The sequence below is a fragment of the Solanum tuberosum genome, unplaced genomic scaffold, assembly GCF_000226075.1.
Source record: "Solanum tuberosum cultivar DM 1-3 516 R44 unplaced genomic scaffold, SolTub_3.0 scf00127, whole genome shotgun sequence".
Taxonomy (NCBI): domain Eukaryota; kingdom Viridiplantae; phylum Streptophyta; class Magnoliopsida; order Solanales; family Solanaceae; genus Solanum; species Solanum tuberosum.
Window position 1 is genome coordinate 1324914 of NW_006239058.1, and position 15992 is coordinate 1340905.

The 15992-nt window shown below is 33.1% G+C and overlaps 2 protein-coding genes across 2 annotated transcripts in view; both read left to right on the plus strand.

The window, feature by feature from the left end:
* Positions 1-538: 538 nt before the first annotated feature.
* On the plus strand, positions 539-4675 carry LOC102605196 (UPF0426 protein At1g28150, chloroplastic). The gene is made up of 3 exons (XM_006351471.2): positions 539-679; positions 765-911; positions 4325-4675. Exons 1-3 carry the CDS (start codon positions 620-622, stop codon positions 4499-4501), a joined length of 384 nt encoding a protein of 127 aa, XP_006351533.1. The 5' UTR covers positions 539-619; the 3' UTR covers positions 4502-4675.
* Positions 4676-9819: 5144 nt separating this feature from the next.
* Positions 9820-15992, plus strand: part of LOC102605534 (beta-galactosidase 10) — a 10454-nt gene continuing 4281 nt past the window's right edge. Inside the window, exons 1-14 of the mRNA XM_006351472.2 lie at positions 9820-10193; positions 10321-10416; positions 10509-10621; positions 10839-10905; positions 11013-11105; positions 11544-11687; positions 12204-12292; positions 12576-12681; positions 12831-12918; positions 13028-13146; positions 13752-13916; positions 14470-14678; positions 15038-15147; positions 15322-15431. Coding sequence (XP_006351534.1) covers positions 9969-10193; positions 10321-10416; positions 10509-10621; positions 10839-10905; positions 11013-11105; positions 11544-11687; positions 12204-12292; positions 12576-12681; positions 12831-12918; positions 13028-13146; positions 13752-13916; positions 14470-14678; positions 15038-15147; positions 15322-15431 — 1734 coding nt within the window. The 5' untranslated portion in view covers positions 9820-9968. The remainder of the gene's footprint in view (positions 10194-10320; positions 10417-10508; positions 10622-10838; positions 10906-11012; positions 11106-11543; positions 11688-12203; positions 12293-12575; positions 12682-12830; positions 12919-13027; positions 13147-13751; positions 13917-14469; positions 14679-15037; positions 15148-15321; positions 15432-15992) is intronic.

Sequence of the window (15992 nt, forward strand, 5' to 3'; positions counted from 1 at the left end):
TTTCCACTTGGATAATTATAATATATTTATAATACATATTACAGAGAACAATTTACAAAACACATATAATACAAATTTTATTGATGGATAATAGATTTATCACACATTTTAATACACTTATAATACATTGTGTCAATTTATTTCCAAACAAGTGTAATATATTTTGAAACACTTATAATACACCTATATTGCATGCATAATTCAATTTTAATACATAGTGCAAATTTTATCATAATATTGCTACATATTACTATAACTGATAATAAATAAAAAGTATTGTTAAATCAGTAATTATTTATTAAAAAGTACTCACCCGAGTAATTTTTTCGAGAAGAAAAGGTATAAACTTAGATCATGGATGAAATGACATCCCAAATTTGGCTATCTATTTAGCTTGGCCCATATATTTTTGTTGACTTATGCCCATTCCTACTTACTGGGTCCAAAAATTCAAGACTAGGCCCATTTTCCCCTTTGGGCTGTATTCTATTTTGGGCCCATATCGTCCCGGGTTGAACCCGGACGCAGTTATCCTGCCCGTTTCGTCTGTAACACCTCCTTCTTGAAGGTGCCGGAGCAGAAATAGAGAACCACAAGCAGAACCAAATAGTTGAAGGAGATGTCTATGGTTCTGAATTATTCTGCCGCTGGTGTTGCTGCATCACCTTCTTGTGCCACAGTTAGTTAATTTCATTGTCACTTGTCCATTGTACTGTAACTGTTACTGTTAGCTCTGTCACTGAAATTTATTTTTCCGTCTACAGAGGAAATGGAAACCTGCTGTGCTTGGGAAACTGTTACCTTCTGGAACATCACCGTTTTCAGTATCAGCTAAGCCTTATGGAAAGTTTCGAGTCAATGCGTTTTTCTTCAATCCCATACAGGAGCCCATTCTCAAAGAAGCTCTCAAGGTAATTTCCTTAAACCTGTAAATCTAGAAAGTTAGGTGTGGTTGTTTCAATTCGATATCTCACGATACTGCTGTGTACTTTAATTTTTGTCTGCCTTATCATGAAATTCCAGTTCCGCCCAGGAGCACGAAATGGTGCTGTGTGTATTAACAACAAAAAAAGAGAGGATTTTTTTTTTTGCAATTATGTAGAGAAGTTTTAGTTAAATCATTCTCATCATTTCATACAAGTGCTACCATATATGCTTCTTAGAAAATTATCCTTCAAGCTAGTTACTCCCACCGTTCCAATTTTTGTTTGTATGATTTTGACTTGACACAAAATTTAAGAAAGTACAAAAAAACTTATTGAATTTTGTGATCTTAAACTAAACATACGTAGAATGTACCAAAATGTTTTTTAATCTTATGGTGTTAAACATGTCACGTGAAATTTAGAATTAAGGAGTTGTCAAAAGAAGAAATAAGCAAAGTTGCGAAGGAAAGTAAGACAAACAAATTAAAACGGAGGGAGTATTGTTTGAAACTTTCCGGACAATTAATATCTACTGGTGAGTGGTGCCCATTAGTTGTGTATAGCTCAATATTTTGGGTGTCAGGGATGGGGTGGAGGAAGGGTGTTCCTACTGTTAATATCTTCTGTAATCAAAATATGGGAGCTCATCCTGGCCAGTTAGCATTATGTAATTCTTAATGGAACGTAGCAGAATGAACCATCCAAACCTCCGCTTGGGTATCAAAATTCTTCACAGTGAACTATTTGACTACTGTTCATTTCTACTCGGAACTTCAGAGTACCATGGTTGCTTTACAGCCTTTACTTTTGTTACATAGTTCACCAATATAGCAGTATTTGACATGGTGTAGTATGTGGTTGCTTCCAAGATGAGGTATATGCTGATGAGCTAGTGTATTGCTTAGCTCCTTTGAACAACAAAGAAACCTAAGGCTTGGTGTGCTTGTTTACTGGATTGAAGTCCTTGCTAATGAAGTGCTTGGTTACTGCACTAAAATGATTGGTCGTACTACTAGTCTTTCAATTGTTAATCAGCTGCCAGACCTAGAGAATGAAGGTGAATAGGTGATGCACCCGACTAAGATTAGAGTTGGTGTCTAAGGAGTGTGTAAGAACTCCTATTTAGTTTACTATACATCAGCTCTGGCATATAGAAGATGATGAATGTCCCATTTTTTTCTTTAAGAAGGTATAGATTTTGGCAATGAGCTTCGTGCAGTTGAGCTGTGGATAGTTAACTTTATGATGAAAATTTAACCTAGTTCATTTAGTTAAAGGGAAGCTAGTGCATTAAGCTCCCGCTATGGGCTAGCTCCAGAAAAGGCCCCGACCACATTAGTTCTATTGTACACACTCTTACATTGATTTCTGCAACAAACTGTTTACACGGCTTGAACCAACGATCCCATTTACTGGTAGTTAAGAGCTATTCAATTTTATGTTTGAGATTCCCTTTGGAAAAGGTGAAAGAGTAACTGAAGTGTCTCAAGTTATAAAAACTTATTCCAGGAGGCCAAAATAAACAATTAAGAAACTTAGTAACTGTCATGAGACAGTTACACATGTATTGGGTGGTTTTTTCTGTAGAAATAGGGGCAGGGCAGTTAAAACAAGGGTATTCAGAAAATTAAGAAAAGGGAATTCTGGGAGAGTTTCTAGCCTCTCGAATGTCTAGAAAGGTTGTGATCTTTACGATTATATAACTAAAGTTCATTATTGTCTTAGGATGTGATTTATTATGTCAATAGTGTACTCATGATTGTTTTGTTTTTAGACTTCTTGTTGTAATAAGAATCTAGTGTGAAACATTAGTATTTGTTCCTTTATTTTCTATTTCAGCAGTAAAGTCTATTAGTAACTCATATGCTTTTGGGCATGGAACATTGAAGTGTAGCATGTAATTATTGCCAATTTGTTTCCATAGTCCTGTTATAAACTAGAAACTTGTGTTTAAGAACACAATGCAGAGTGCATACACCGAAAACCATGAAAGGAACTGTTGAAATCTCCAGCCCTGCTGGGAATGTTAGAAACTGTAGAATGAGAATCCTGATGGACATATCGCTTCATTAAAGGAACTCTAATCATAATAGGCAGAGGCTAGATTAATTCTTAAATGTTGATTTCAGACTTAACTTTTTCTCTAAAGCTCAACTTTGATTGGAAAATTTTTGAGACATTTGATTAGTAGTTTTGTTTAAGTATTTCTTCTGCTACTAAAGCCTTTTTTTAATGTGAGATCAGAGATGACACAGTGCTTATTGAGTTGATATTGTGCCCATCTCATATAGTTCTCTTCTTAGCAATCCCTTCAAAATCTGACAGGTGCATGTGCTGTTAAGTTGAGATAATGACAACGTGCTGATTTTCATATTAATAAAAATTCTAGAAGCCCTCTACCACAATGACATTTTTTAGAGTTATGCCCATGTAACTTTACTGAACAATTCCACACTGCCGTATAACTAAATTGTCTGATGTCATTGTAGTAAAGTTCATGCCTGTGGCGTCACTGTTAAGCTTTTGCGTTGTTCTCATAGTTAGAAGGCTCAGTATCATACTATTTCGGTAGCTAATGACATCTGTGGTTATTGATATAAGTAGATTTTTCATCATATGAGATCACAGCAAATAATGTGAATGCCATTTTACATTATTATGCAACAGTTCCAAATTAAATAAAAAGACCAGTTGCATGATCTCGCTGATGGTCGGTAGTTTGTTTGTCATTTAGGGAGGAAAGAAGAGAATTTAGTTTGAATTGACCAAGTATAAGCGAAGGGAGAAGGAAAAACTGTACCAAAATAAAAGCGTAAGAGCAAAATTAAAAAGGAAAAGTTTTTTCTGTATTACTTAGTCATTTAAACATGGTTGCAAACAACCGCATCTCCCTGGACTGTTCAAGAAATAAAAATTCTCCGTCTTTAACATTTTCTTTTTAACAAATTTGAATCTAGTGTATCACTATTCTGATATTAAAATTCAATAGGACTATGTAGTGGAAGAATAGCTAGAGTATGGTGAAGAAAGTTGAGTCAACTTTGTAAAATTGTCTCTTTGGAGGAAATGTATCATTTGGAGGCTTCGATTATTTCTCCACGATCATTGTGGGACTAAATAGCTTGTTCCCTGGTTGAATTTACTGTCATTTTCCAACACCAAAGTTAGTTGCACAAATCCATGTATGAACTCTTTCACGGAAGGATGCTAGGGAAAGCTGGACAATACAATGTTACAAAAAATAAAAAGAAGGCTATGCATTAAGATGTGATGCTTTAAATTCATGTCTGTTTAGACGTCACGGATGATGATCAGGTCTCTAATTACTTGGAAAAATCCCCTGTGAAGACACTTCTGTCGAGCTGTCTCGTGATGTGACTTTTCCCCCAAATATGCAGGAACCTGTTGCCTTCGCAGGAGGGATGTTTGCTGGGCTTCTAAGACTTGATTTGAATGAAGATCCTCTGAAGGAATGGGTTTCTAGAACAGTTGAGGCTTCAGGAGTTACAGCTGAAGAAATTGAGGCCAGTGATGACCAAGCAGAGGACACCCCACAACAGATAGAAATTGAATGACTTTTCTAATCTGTCTTCCTGTGTTGCCACTGCTCTTGTAAAAATACAATAATTGTCGTATAACATATAAAACTTGTATGATGGGGGAAAACCCTATAATGCATACTCTTAAGGAAATCGAAAAATCTACATGAAACATGAGCATACACTTATATTATTCTGCTGTTACTTTTCGCAAGCACTGATTTCTGGAGCTAAAAAGGTAGATCTCTTTCATTCAGCTTTCTTTCCTGTAGAAGATGAGGTAAAAAAACACTGCAAACGCCCATTTTTCTATTAGCACATGTTGCGATATCTTCTAATTGTAGCCTTATAATATAGCTACATATGAAGATTCTTATTCCTCTACTTACTGTACTTAATCATATCTAACCTCATTTACCGAGCTTCCACCTTTTTGCTCGTATGTTGACTCAAACCACCATAACCTACAGGTTTGGAGGTGAAGGTTGCTTACCATTAACTCCCACTTGTCTTACTACTCTACCACTTCTGTTCCTTGAACTACATTTTCTGTTGATTAGTGTCTTTATCATCAACATCTTGGTTGAGTATTTTGTACGTATTGGGTAAATTTGACAGGTAATTAGTAGATACGAATTCAGAATGTAAACTTGACTGGTTCAATCTCTAAGATTTTTACCATTATCATCACTGAATTCTGAAATTATGAATTTAGATTAATTAATTTTTTTTTGTTGAAGTTTAGCAAGTTTTCACATATTGAATCTTTGTTCCGTTTTGAAAAACCCGGAATATTCGGGTGCATAGACTGCATCGCATCTGGGTGGTAATATTTTGGAGGCAAGCATAAATGTCATTTTTACTTTCTGAAACAGAGCAGAATGGGACTGACTAAACGCTCGTGATCTTAATTTCCTAAAGAATCTATAAAATTTGTAATGAATGTTCTGTCATTCTAAAGTTCACGGAAGAAAAGAAAAAAAAGATAAATAATGAAGGTTGAGGACATACTCCCTGTTTATTATCGTATATTTATTTAGTGTTTTTTTTAAAGTTATGCTTTGAATAAATGAATGTGAATAAATTTATTTGATTAACTAATTGGATCAATAAATATGAATTATTTATTTAGTTTTTTTATGTTGTGCAAATATATATTTTTAAGTTTAATAACTTTCAATTTCAAACAGTAAAGTAAGAACAATAATGCTATTTATGCATTAATTTTATAAAATAATTTATATTAAAAAATATTTATTTTTTTAGAAAAATCGACATGTAAATAGAAACGAAGGAAATACTGAAATATCTCGACTCTTGCGATATTACTTGTCTAGTGAATTGTGGTATTATAATTGAATGACATAAGACAACTTGTCCGACAAACCCAAATTCGGGTGTCTTTCTCTCATTAAAGCACTTTTCCTAAGGAAAAAATATTATTCCCTCCGTTTCTTTTTATATGTCATTTTTTTACTTTGTATTTGCATTAAAAAATGATGTAATTTTACCCTTCTACCTTTATTTAATTTTTTTGAAACTCAAGTTTTCAATCAATGAATATGAATTACCCCCTCCGTCTCATTTTATATGTCATCCCTTTCAATAAATAGTTGGTCCATAATACTTATCATTTCATAAAATCAATGCATAAACTAGCATATTGTTCCTTTTTACCCTTGTGAGTTATTAGCATTGAAAACATACATTTGACCAGCTTAAAAAAGTTAAGTAAATGATTTATGTTCATTGGTTAAATTAACTAATCAAAATAAATTAATTCATATTCATTGATTGAAACCTTGAGTTCCAAAAAAATTAAATAAGGATAGAAGGATAAAGTTACATCATTTTTTAATGCAAATGCAAAGTAAAAATGTGACATATAAAATGGGAAGGGAGTAATTTATTTTGATTAATTAATTTAACCAATGAACATGAATAATTTACTTAGCTTTTCTAAGTTGGTCAAATGTATATTTTCAATACTAATAACTCACAAGGATAAAAAAGAAATAATATGATAATTTATGCATTGATTTTATGAAATGACAACTATTATGGACCACCTATTTTATAAAAATGAATGACATATAAAAATGGACGAATTGAATATATTATTAAAACTAACAACCCCAAAAAAATCTAGTTTAAGATATGAAAATTATCTAAAGTGTATAAAAAGATCATCATCCCTTCTTACGAGACTCTTCAATACCACATCTAAAAATAAATTTTGAATCTAATTTATTGTTAAAAACTAACTAAAAAATAATAATTATCCAAATCATAAAAAGAGATCCCCATCTCCTTATAGGACACTCTTTACAATGCTCTATCTGTTGGTAGCTGGTGAATCAAAATGTAAGTATTGTAATAGGGTTTGGCAAATAATGCAATTTCTTTAAAGTTCCGATGAAAACAAGATACGATGGACCAAACTCAATTACAGGTGGCTAGCTAGCTAGCAATCACTAAACGTGAAGTCGTGAAATGATTAGTATTAATTAATTTTTTTTAAATTTAAATCTTGAATACAAAATCATCTTTAGTCAAAATATTTTATTTTAAAATTATTATTTTTAAATATAAATCTAAATTAATCGAAGAAAAACTCACGGTTAACAAGAGCAGGTGGCCAGCTGGTTGAAGGTAAAAATAGAAAAAATACAGGGAGTTGTGAAGTGTCATCACGTACATAGAACCATACTCAGCCCATTGGGTTTTGTAGTAAACAAAATCAGGCTTAGCTGTTCTTGTGAAACTATCTCCCGTGGGACTCTCCTTCCCCACATTTCCCAACACTATCTTAACTACTGTACTATATCATGTGGTATCTTACACCTTGTTTTGCATCATTGTTACTCTTTCCGTCTCATATTACTTTGCTTTAGTAATAAGATAGATATTTCATCGGGCTATGATGCATTTTTTAGAGTGTTTCACCCTTAATTAGAGGTTTCAGATTCAATCCTTCGTATGAAAATAATTATGTTGGGAGCGTCACTCCCAAATGGGCCCTGCAGTGTGCGATATGTCATTTCACTTGTCCAATTTAAAAAATGAAATTTTTATTTATTTATATATGTAAAAGTAAATAATTATATGAAATAATGATAATTAAAATTAGAGAATGGATTATATGTCAAAGGAAAGTAACATGAAATGGAGAAAATATATGTTACCAATGGGGTATTACATTTGTATTATTATTATAAAATAATTATTTAAATTATTATTTAAATTTTATTATATTGTATCATTATATAATAATACAAAATTTCATTTTATGTAGCTGGTGAGTACTGAATAGGTGATGGTCACATAGTTATGTTATGTTTTACATTTTACTTTTATTTATTATTTAACAATATAATTTTATATTCTGCTCTATTTATTATTAATTTTTTATAATAAACTAACTCTGCACTTTATTATTATTATTATTATTATATATATATATATAATTTGTAAATTATTCTTTAGATTGTTAATATTTATTATTGTATTTATTTATTTAGTATTGACTCGACATAATCTTAAAAAAATATAGATAGAGTGACAATTTTATATCCAACAACGTACGTAGAAATTTTAAAAGTGGTATCAATATTTATAGAAGAAGAGATAAAATCTAATTATACATATAAGTAAGTTCTATCATTGACTCATTGATTTAGACTAGTTTTAGACTTAGATTAGTTTTAAGTTGAAAGTGGTCTTGAATTCAATTCGACTTAACCATAATTTTAAGCCTAACTATGATATATTTTGCAAAAAAATATGCTTTGATTGGTGTTTGAACCCTTAACTTCAAACTAACAACACACCAACGTATAATTATTGCCAAATAGTGTCATTTCATTTCATATATCTCTTTGGGCATAGTATTAATAGTAAAACTTTTTGAAGGAGTGTCGCTAGACATCCCTTCGCTCAACATGGGTCCGCCCCTGATTATATCACTTTTGAATATAATGAATTCAATATCCGTGATTGATAATAAGGATAAATTAGAAATCAAGTAATAAATTATCTTCTTTTTTTTTTTTCAAATTGAATAAGTAGAAATAAATATTTTATTTATAATATACCGAACAAATAAAAATGAACAGTATAAAAGAAGAAAATCATACAATCTTTTCAAAACATTATATTCGTCTAAATTAGACATTAAAACTAGTAAAGATGAAAAACAGGACAAAAGACCACCAAAGTATATAGTGCATGGATGAGATTGCTTCTCCCTTAATTAAATTTCTCGAATTTGACTACTAGATTTAAAAATCTTTGATTGAAAGAGTTCTCAAATAGAGCCTTACACGGTATAAATTTAAATTAATCGATCTCTAAAAATAAATATAATTGGACAAGAGAAATGCGAAGAGAATTTGGACAATTTTGATAATTGGCCAACAGTATTCGAGCAGTTAACTTTTCATTCAGAATGCAATGCTTCTTTCCCGCCAACCGAACACCATGCTGACATCAACACGTTTTCTCATTTAATCACCTCACCTTCCTTTGATATTACATATTTTACCTTTTAATAATATATGTTAAAACAGAAAATAATTATAATATTTAATAATAAAAATAAAACACATATAAAAATAAAATTATCCTTTAATTTTTCAAGCTAAACAACTAAAAAAATATATATCCATTTTGAATATGAATGAGTAAAAATAAATGCACAAAGTACCAACTCTTGTTTATTCTTTCTGAGTGGGTACTTACAATTAAAATATAAATATTTTAAAATTATATGAAAAGTAATAAAAATTATAATTAATGCTACATATTTGAAATTTTATATACTCAAATTTCTTTCATTGCTCCTTATGTTTATTTGAAAGTTTCATGTTGTTATACTGAAGTATTATTATACAGTGTGTGTTTCTCTATATATATAATTGATGTTTTGTTTTTGTTTAGCTATTATAAACAAAAGTATATAAAATTAGAAAGAGTATGAAGATAAAAAAGATAACCATAAATATCATTAAAATTTAGAGAAATAAATACAACATGAAAAATAATTCTTTTTAAAAATCAAATTATTAAGATGAAATATATTATAGTAAATGATTGTTATAATAAAGTTTGGCTCCATAGTATAAAATGCACGTGAGTAGTTGCTCGTATTGTAATAAGAGCTTCCTTCAACGACATTAAGAGGATTTAGTGGGCAAAATGACGGTTAATTTATTAAACGATCATTAACGTGATTGTACATTGTGCATACGAGATTGTACGTATGATTAATTGAAAAAATATCCTATACTGTTGCAGTTAGGAAAGTTAAACGCAGAGCTTTAAGTAAGTGCGCCCACACACTTATATAAAAGCGATTTAAGCTACTTTCTGCCGCATCTCATCTCCCATTGCTTTACTCCGGCGACTTCTCCGGTGAATAACACCGGTAAACGGCCAATGCCAACTCTCGCCGGAATCTGAATACTGATTTAAGCAGCTTAGCTTGCTAGCTTTTGCTTCTGCGATGAAGATAATGAGTTGTTTGTCCTCTAATTTCAAGTTCGTTTTCCTTGCCTTCACTGTGATATGGATAACGGTAATGTCGTCGTCGTTAGCAGCTGTAGATGCTTCCAATGTTACTACTATTGGTACTGGTAGTGTGACTTACGATCGACGCTCGTTGATTATTAACGGCCAGAGGAAGCTGCTCATCTCCGCTTCCATTCACTATCCTCGCAGTGTCCCTGCCGTGAGTCTACTGGAACTACACTACTTTTATTTGAGTTAATCACTTGTCTGATTAATGCGAACTTATTGTTCTTCTAGTTTTCAATTTCTGTGTTTTGTAATTGCTCTAATGGTGTGGGAATTGATAGATGTGGCCTGGTCTGGTTCGATTGGCGAAGGAAGGAGGAGTGGATGTTATTGAAACGTATGTTTTCTGGAATGGTCACGAACCTTCTCCGGGCAATGTAAGACTAGTTCAATTATAAATTGAAGCTTTCTTAGTGAATCGTCAAATTTGGAACTGATATTTTTGTTCTTTCTTGCGAGAACTTGTTAGTATTACTTTGGAGGAAGGTTTGATCTAGTCAAATTTTGTAAGATCGTTCAGCAGGCTGGAATGTATATGATTCTTCGGATTGGACCATTTGTAGCTGCAGAATGGAACTTTGGGTATGTTTTGACACATTTATGTTAATCTCTAGATTCCAATTAGTTAAGTACCAAGCAATCCTGCTGAAGAGCTTCATAATACAAAGTAAACAGTGGACTTTCCAGACACTGCATACCAACATTTGTGAAATTTTAGTAACTCTGTTAGCAGTATTTTTTCTCTCTGTCAAATACTAAAGAGCAGGAAAGAAATCCTAATAAATTATTAATATTGCAGTGGACTTCCTGTGTGGTTGCATTATGTGCCAGGTACCACCTTTCGGACTGATAGCGAACCATTCAAGGTTAGCCTATAACAGAATCAACTCTTGAATGTTGACTCTATGAAGCCAAATTTGCATTATTTTTATAAAAGGATTCCTTTTGATCAATCTGCTGCTTGGTATTTCAGTATCACATGCAGAAGTTCATGACATATACAGTGAACTTAATGAAGAGAGAGAGGCTCTTTGCATCTCAAGGAGGTCCAATCATCTTGTCACAGGCAAGTTAGGAATCTGAAAGTTAATTTTATGCAAAACCCCCTCTCAGTATGCATTGGTTTTGCTCCTCACAACATCTTAATTTAAGTTTCAATCCTTGGATTCATATATGTAGCTTTATTTATCCTAGAATCATTCATGTAGTTTGTTGGTTCCCTTCTAATCTTTTTGCTTCCAAAACATTGATAACTGGATTTACCCACTGTCAAAGAATTATTAGGAAACATAGTAGACATGCAACTGCAGATCCTCTTACCTCATCAAGCATTTATAGTTATCTTGTAACTTGCTAGTGGAACTTTTAGGAAAGTTATGCAACTGCAGGATGACTCTTTTGCAATTAGTTTTAGGCCTTTGATGAGATTATGTTTGTTGTCCTTCCTTTTGCCACTGCATCTTGTTGATGAAGGTTTTCACTTGCTCAAAATCTTTTGTTGCAGGTAGAAAATGAGTACGGCAACTATCAAAATGCTTATGGAGAAGGAGGGAAAAGGTATGCCTTATGGGCTGCTAAAATGGCCCTTTCTCAAAATACTGGTGTACCTTGGATAATGTGCCAGCAGTATGATGCTCCTGATCCTGTGGTGAGAACTTGTTTCCATGCTCTAGGATGGGCCTTTTTTACTCTTTCCAGTTCATGTTAGGTTTTGCCGAATAAGTTTTGATGCTTCATGTCCATATGCATTTATCTAACAGAGTCCAGAGAAGCTTTTATCCAGCTATTGTAGATTTAGGGTGTCTAGATGAATGTTTCATTATTGGGACAGGACGAATACATTTGCTTGTCAAGTTCAAACTTTCTTGTAATCTAGTGTGAGATTACATTTTCTTTGCTTCTGATCTTAGTCATCCACACACTCCAAAGACAAAGAGTGGTTGTGCGAGAGTTGGCGGTAGCAACAATAAATGTATTAATAAAAGATAACTGTATAGCCCCAAGTTTTTTGTGCAATTAAACACTTATTCACCTACTTTTTGAGTAAGCTTGAATTGTTATTGTTTAAGCAGCTTCTACCCATAAGTAAATTTGAGAGGCTATCATGCTGTTTTTGGGAATTCTGGTTCAACTCAGATCATCAATACTTGTTTTTCCTTTGCAGATTGACACATGCAATTCATTTTACTGTGACCAATTTAAACCAATCTCTCCAAACAAGCCCAAAATTTGGACAGAGAACTGGCCGGGATGGTACGATTTCACGTTCTCTATGTCTCTGTTTTGAATTTATAAGCTAACATGCATTTATGTTTTCTTTAACAGGATGTGTGTTTACATTTAATTGTGCCATTAAAAATTTGCTCATCTTTTCATTTCTGAGACTACCATCTCATTTAATATTTTCCATTCAAAAGATGTGTTTTTCAATAATATTTGGAGAAAAAAGCATCTTGTTGATGAGTTCCTGGCCTATCTGAGAGGCAGTGATGAAGTTTAGTCAACGCTGAAATTAAAAAGAACATAAATTTTTCAGGTTCAAGACATTTGGGGCCAGAGATCCTCACAGACCTGCAGAAGATGTTGCTTATTCTGTGGCTCGTTTTTTCCAAAAAGGAGGAAGCGTGCAGAATTATTACATGGTATCCTATTATTTTTTGTAACCTGTCATCAGCTATAAGTAAATCATTTCTTATTTTAGTTTGATATAAGCTTATACAAGTTGTTACCAACATCTTGTTAAGGGATTTTCCATATCTTACCTTTTCACATTACCTTTTTTTCTTCATAGTACCATGGTGGGACGAACTTTGGCAGGACAGCAGGTGGCCCTTTCATTACCACAAGTTATGACTATGATGCTCCAATTGACGAATATGGTTAGCCTATCTCTCTCTGTTGCTAAAAGAATAGTTTGTGCATGTTAAATCTATTGCAAGTTCTGTTTAATTGAAACATAGTATCAATCTCTTGTAATATGGCTTCCAGGTCTAGCAAGGTTTCCAAAATGGGGTCACCTTAAAGAACTTCATAAAGTCATAAAATCGTGTGAGCATGCTCTGCTGAACAATGATCCAACTCTTCTTTCCTTAGGTCCTCTACAAGAGGTAACTTCCCTTCCATTTAGATTTTTATTTTCATCAGCTCCTTCATTTGGATCCATTTCTGTTCCGTGTACCTTTTTCTATAAGTAGAATTCGAAATTAATGCATAGTGCCTTTCACAAGCTACAAGAAATGGTCGAATTGTTACTTCATAAAGTCTTCGCACACGCTTCACACCCTAAATTCTGGGGCTGATAGCTTGTTATGATTATTGCTGAACTATGTTCATCAGAATCTAAGTGCAAGAACAGGCACTTGAAAATTCTGCTCCAAATGCTTCAGAGACATGATATATGCTCCCTTTTAATTTTTTTTTTTATGAAGTATTCCAAAATAAAAGATGATACCCCAATAGTTCTGGATTTGAATAGGCAGCAAAACCATCTGAATCTAAACTAGCATTTTCATTCCCAGATCGACTTGGAGTGACTTTTCCTCTGATGTAGTGTCTAGAGTATGTCCTTTTCTTTTTTATCCTCGTTCACACGCATGTGTATTGAATTAAGGACCATGATACTAGTGGCAGTGGGTTCTAATTGTTATTTTTATGATAAGACTAACTGTTTTGCACTCTAACTGAATCGGTTCTTTATTCATTGGTTCTTCAGGCTGATGTTTATGAAGATGCTTCAGGCGCTTGTGCTGCCTTTCTCGCGAATATGGATGACAAAAATGACAAGGTGGTACAGTTCCGGCATGTATCATACCACTTGCCAGCATGGTCTGTTAGCATTTTGCCAGACTGCAAAAATGTAGCATTCAACACAGCAAAGGTAAGTGTCTGTTTTAAACAAATAGTATCAGTTAAAAGAGGTACTGATTATGATTATTTGTCTCTGAAATATTGGAGAAGTAAATCATTATTTAACATTGTATCTAATGTTACAAGGCTTCAATTGTCAACACCTTTAAAAAACTATTGTCACCTTGAGGTTCTCTATTTATCTCATCATCGTAAATAAAGAATAGATAAATGAACTTGGATCAGAGTTTAATGACACAGTTAGTTCTCATTTTTCATAGTGGCCCTAAGGCCTCTTCTGCAGTCGCTCAAAAATACACTTGCTGAAATGATATTTTTTTTCTGAAAAAAAGAGACCTTTCAAGGTTATTGTTCAGAGAGAACACCCCCCACTAAAAAATAATTGTGCTAGGTCAAAATAAAACTAATGAATATAGAGGCTTTTCTAATAAGATAATATAACCCAGTGAATCTAGACAGAAGTTTAAAATTAATATTTTAGTTTTTAGATTAATCACAATTCAGAATGCATTTACTTGCTTCATAATACAATCTATGCCTTGTTTAATTCCTTGTGTTTGCAGGTTGGATGTCAAACTTCTATAGTCAATATGGCACCCATAGATTTGCATCCCACTGCAAGTTCACCAAAGAGAGACATCAAATCTCTTCAGTGGGAAGTCTTCAAGGAAACAGCTGGAGTATGGGGAGTTGCTGATTTCACTAAAAACGGCTTTGTAGATCACATTAACACCACAAAAGATGCTACAGACTACCTCTGGTACACAACAAGGTTGGTCTCACTCTCGGTTGATAGCATTACCAATTTACCATCATTTTACCTGAGCACGTGCATTTGACCAATATTAAATACCTTGTCTACATGGATGAACCACATCTATATGAGTGGATGGATGTCACTTTCCTCTCTCTTTGGTTTCCAAAACACAAAATCACTAGCAATTTCTCAATCATACATTTTTTACATTAGGAGCATTCAATTTTTTTTATAACCAATAGGATGAAAGGTGATAATGAACTTTCATGAGGGAGAAAGAAGCTAGTTTACTTTCTACAGAAGTTGTGACATTGCCTTTTGAAATCGTTTTTCTTGTCTATAAACACAAACTCACAACTTTTTATTATTGGCAGTATTTTTGTTCATGCGGAGGAGGATTTCCTTAGAAACAGAGGCACTGCAATGCTTTTCGTTGAATCAAAGGGTCATACTATGCATGTCTTCATCAATAAAAAGCTTCAAGGTCTGTATTTTATATGCCTTACTTCCATGCTAGAGAAATTTTACACCCAAAAAACTAAAGGGAAACCCCTTTTTATATAAATTTCTTTCGCCTAGAATTGGAAGTATATCCCTTTTTGTATAAAGTGCATGTGTCCCTAAGTAATTTTGTTCACTTGTGCCTATTTCTCTATAGCCAGTGCATCTGGAAATGGCACAGTGCCACAGTTCAAGTTTGGAACTCCTATTGCTCTAAAGGCAGGGAAGAATGAAATTGCCTTGTTAAGCATGACTGTGGGCCTACAAGTAAGTGGCTACAACTTTCTGTTGTTCATCTTGTATTCCTAAGATACTTAGAACAAAACTTTGAAGAACTTGGTAAGACACAATAAAGTTTAAGAACATTTTCACAACTAGAAAATTAAAACTAGTAGAGAAACTAGAATCAGAAACAGATTAGAAAAAATATACGAAATATTTTTTCTTAAAGAAGAATTGTTGTCAATCTGTGTTTAAAGAATCTTACTGATTCCAATAAACTTTGCAGAAACACGAAGTTACCAAAGTTTACTGAACCAATGAAGAACAGAAGAACATAAATTAATTCACAAATCTAAAATCTGTAACACATACCAGAATTTGGAAAAACAGAAAGAAGATCAAGCCCACTGAATGCACAGTGTCCCCTTAAGGAAATTATTCCCCTCTAGTATCCGAGGTTTGATTTGGAATATGTCCTCCCAGGATAGAATGATCTCAATCACCAGTGTATTGATACCCAAAACGCTGGTGTCAGCGAGCCACTCAACGGCAGTAAAGTACACTTAGAATACTAGATTTAGTAGAAGAAGAAGAAGTCCAGAATTT

What these genes read in the sequence shown, in the direction of transcription:
- LOC102605196 (XM_006351471.2), top strand. Translation starts at nt 620, where the DNA reads ATGTCTATGGTTCTGAATTATTCTGCCGCTGGTGTTGCTGCATCACCT. An exon ending in CATCACCTTCTTGTGCCACA is followed by an intron (nt 680 to 764) that starts GTTAGTTAATTT and finishes TTCCGTCTACAG; the next exon opens with AGGAAATGGAAACCTGCTGT. An exon ending in TTCTCAAAGAAGCTCTCAAG is followed by an intron (nt 912 to 4,324) that starts GTAATTTCCTTA and finishes CCAAATATGCAG; the next exon opens with GAACCTGTTGCCTTCGCAGG.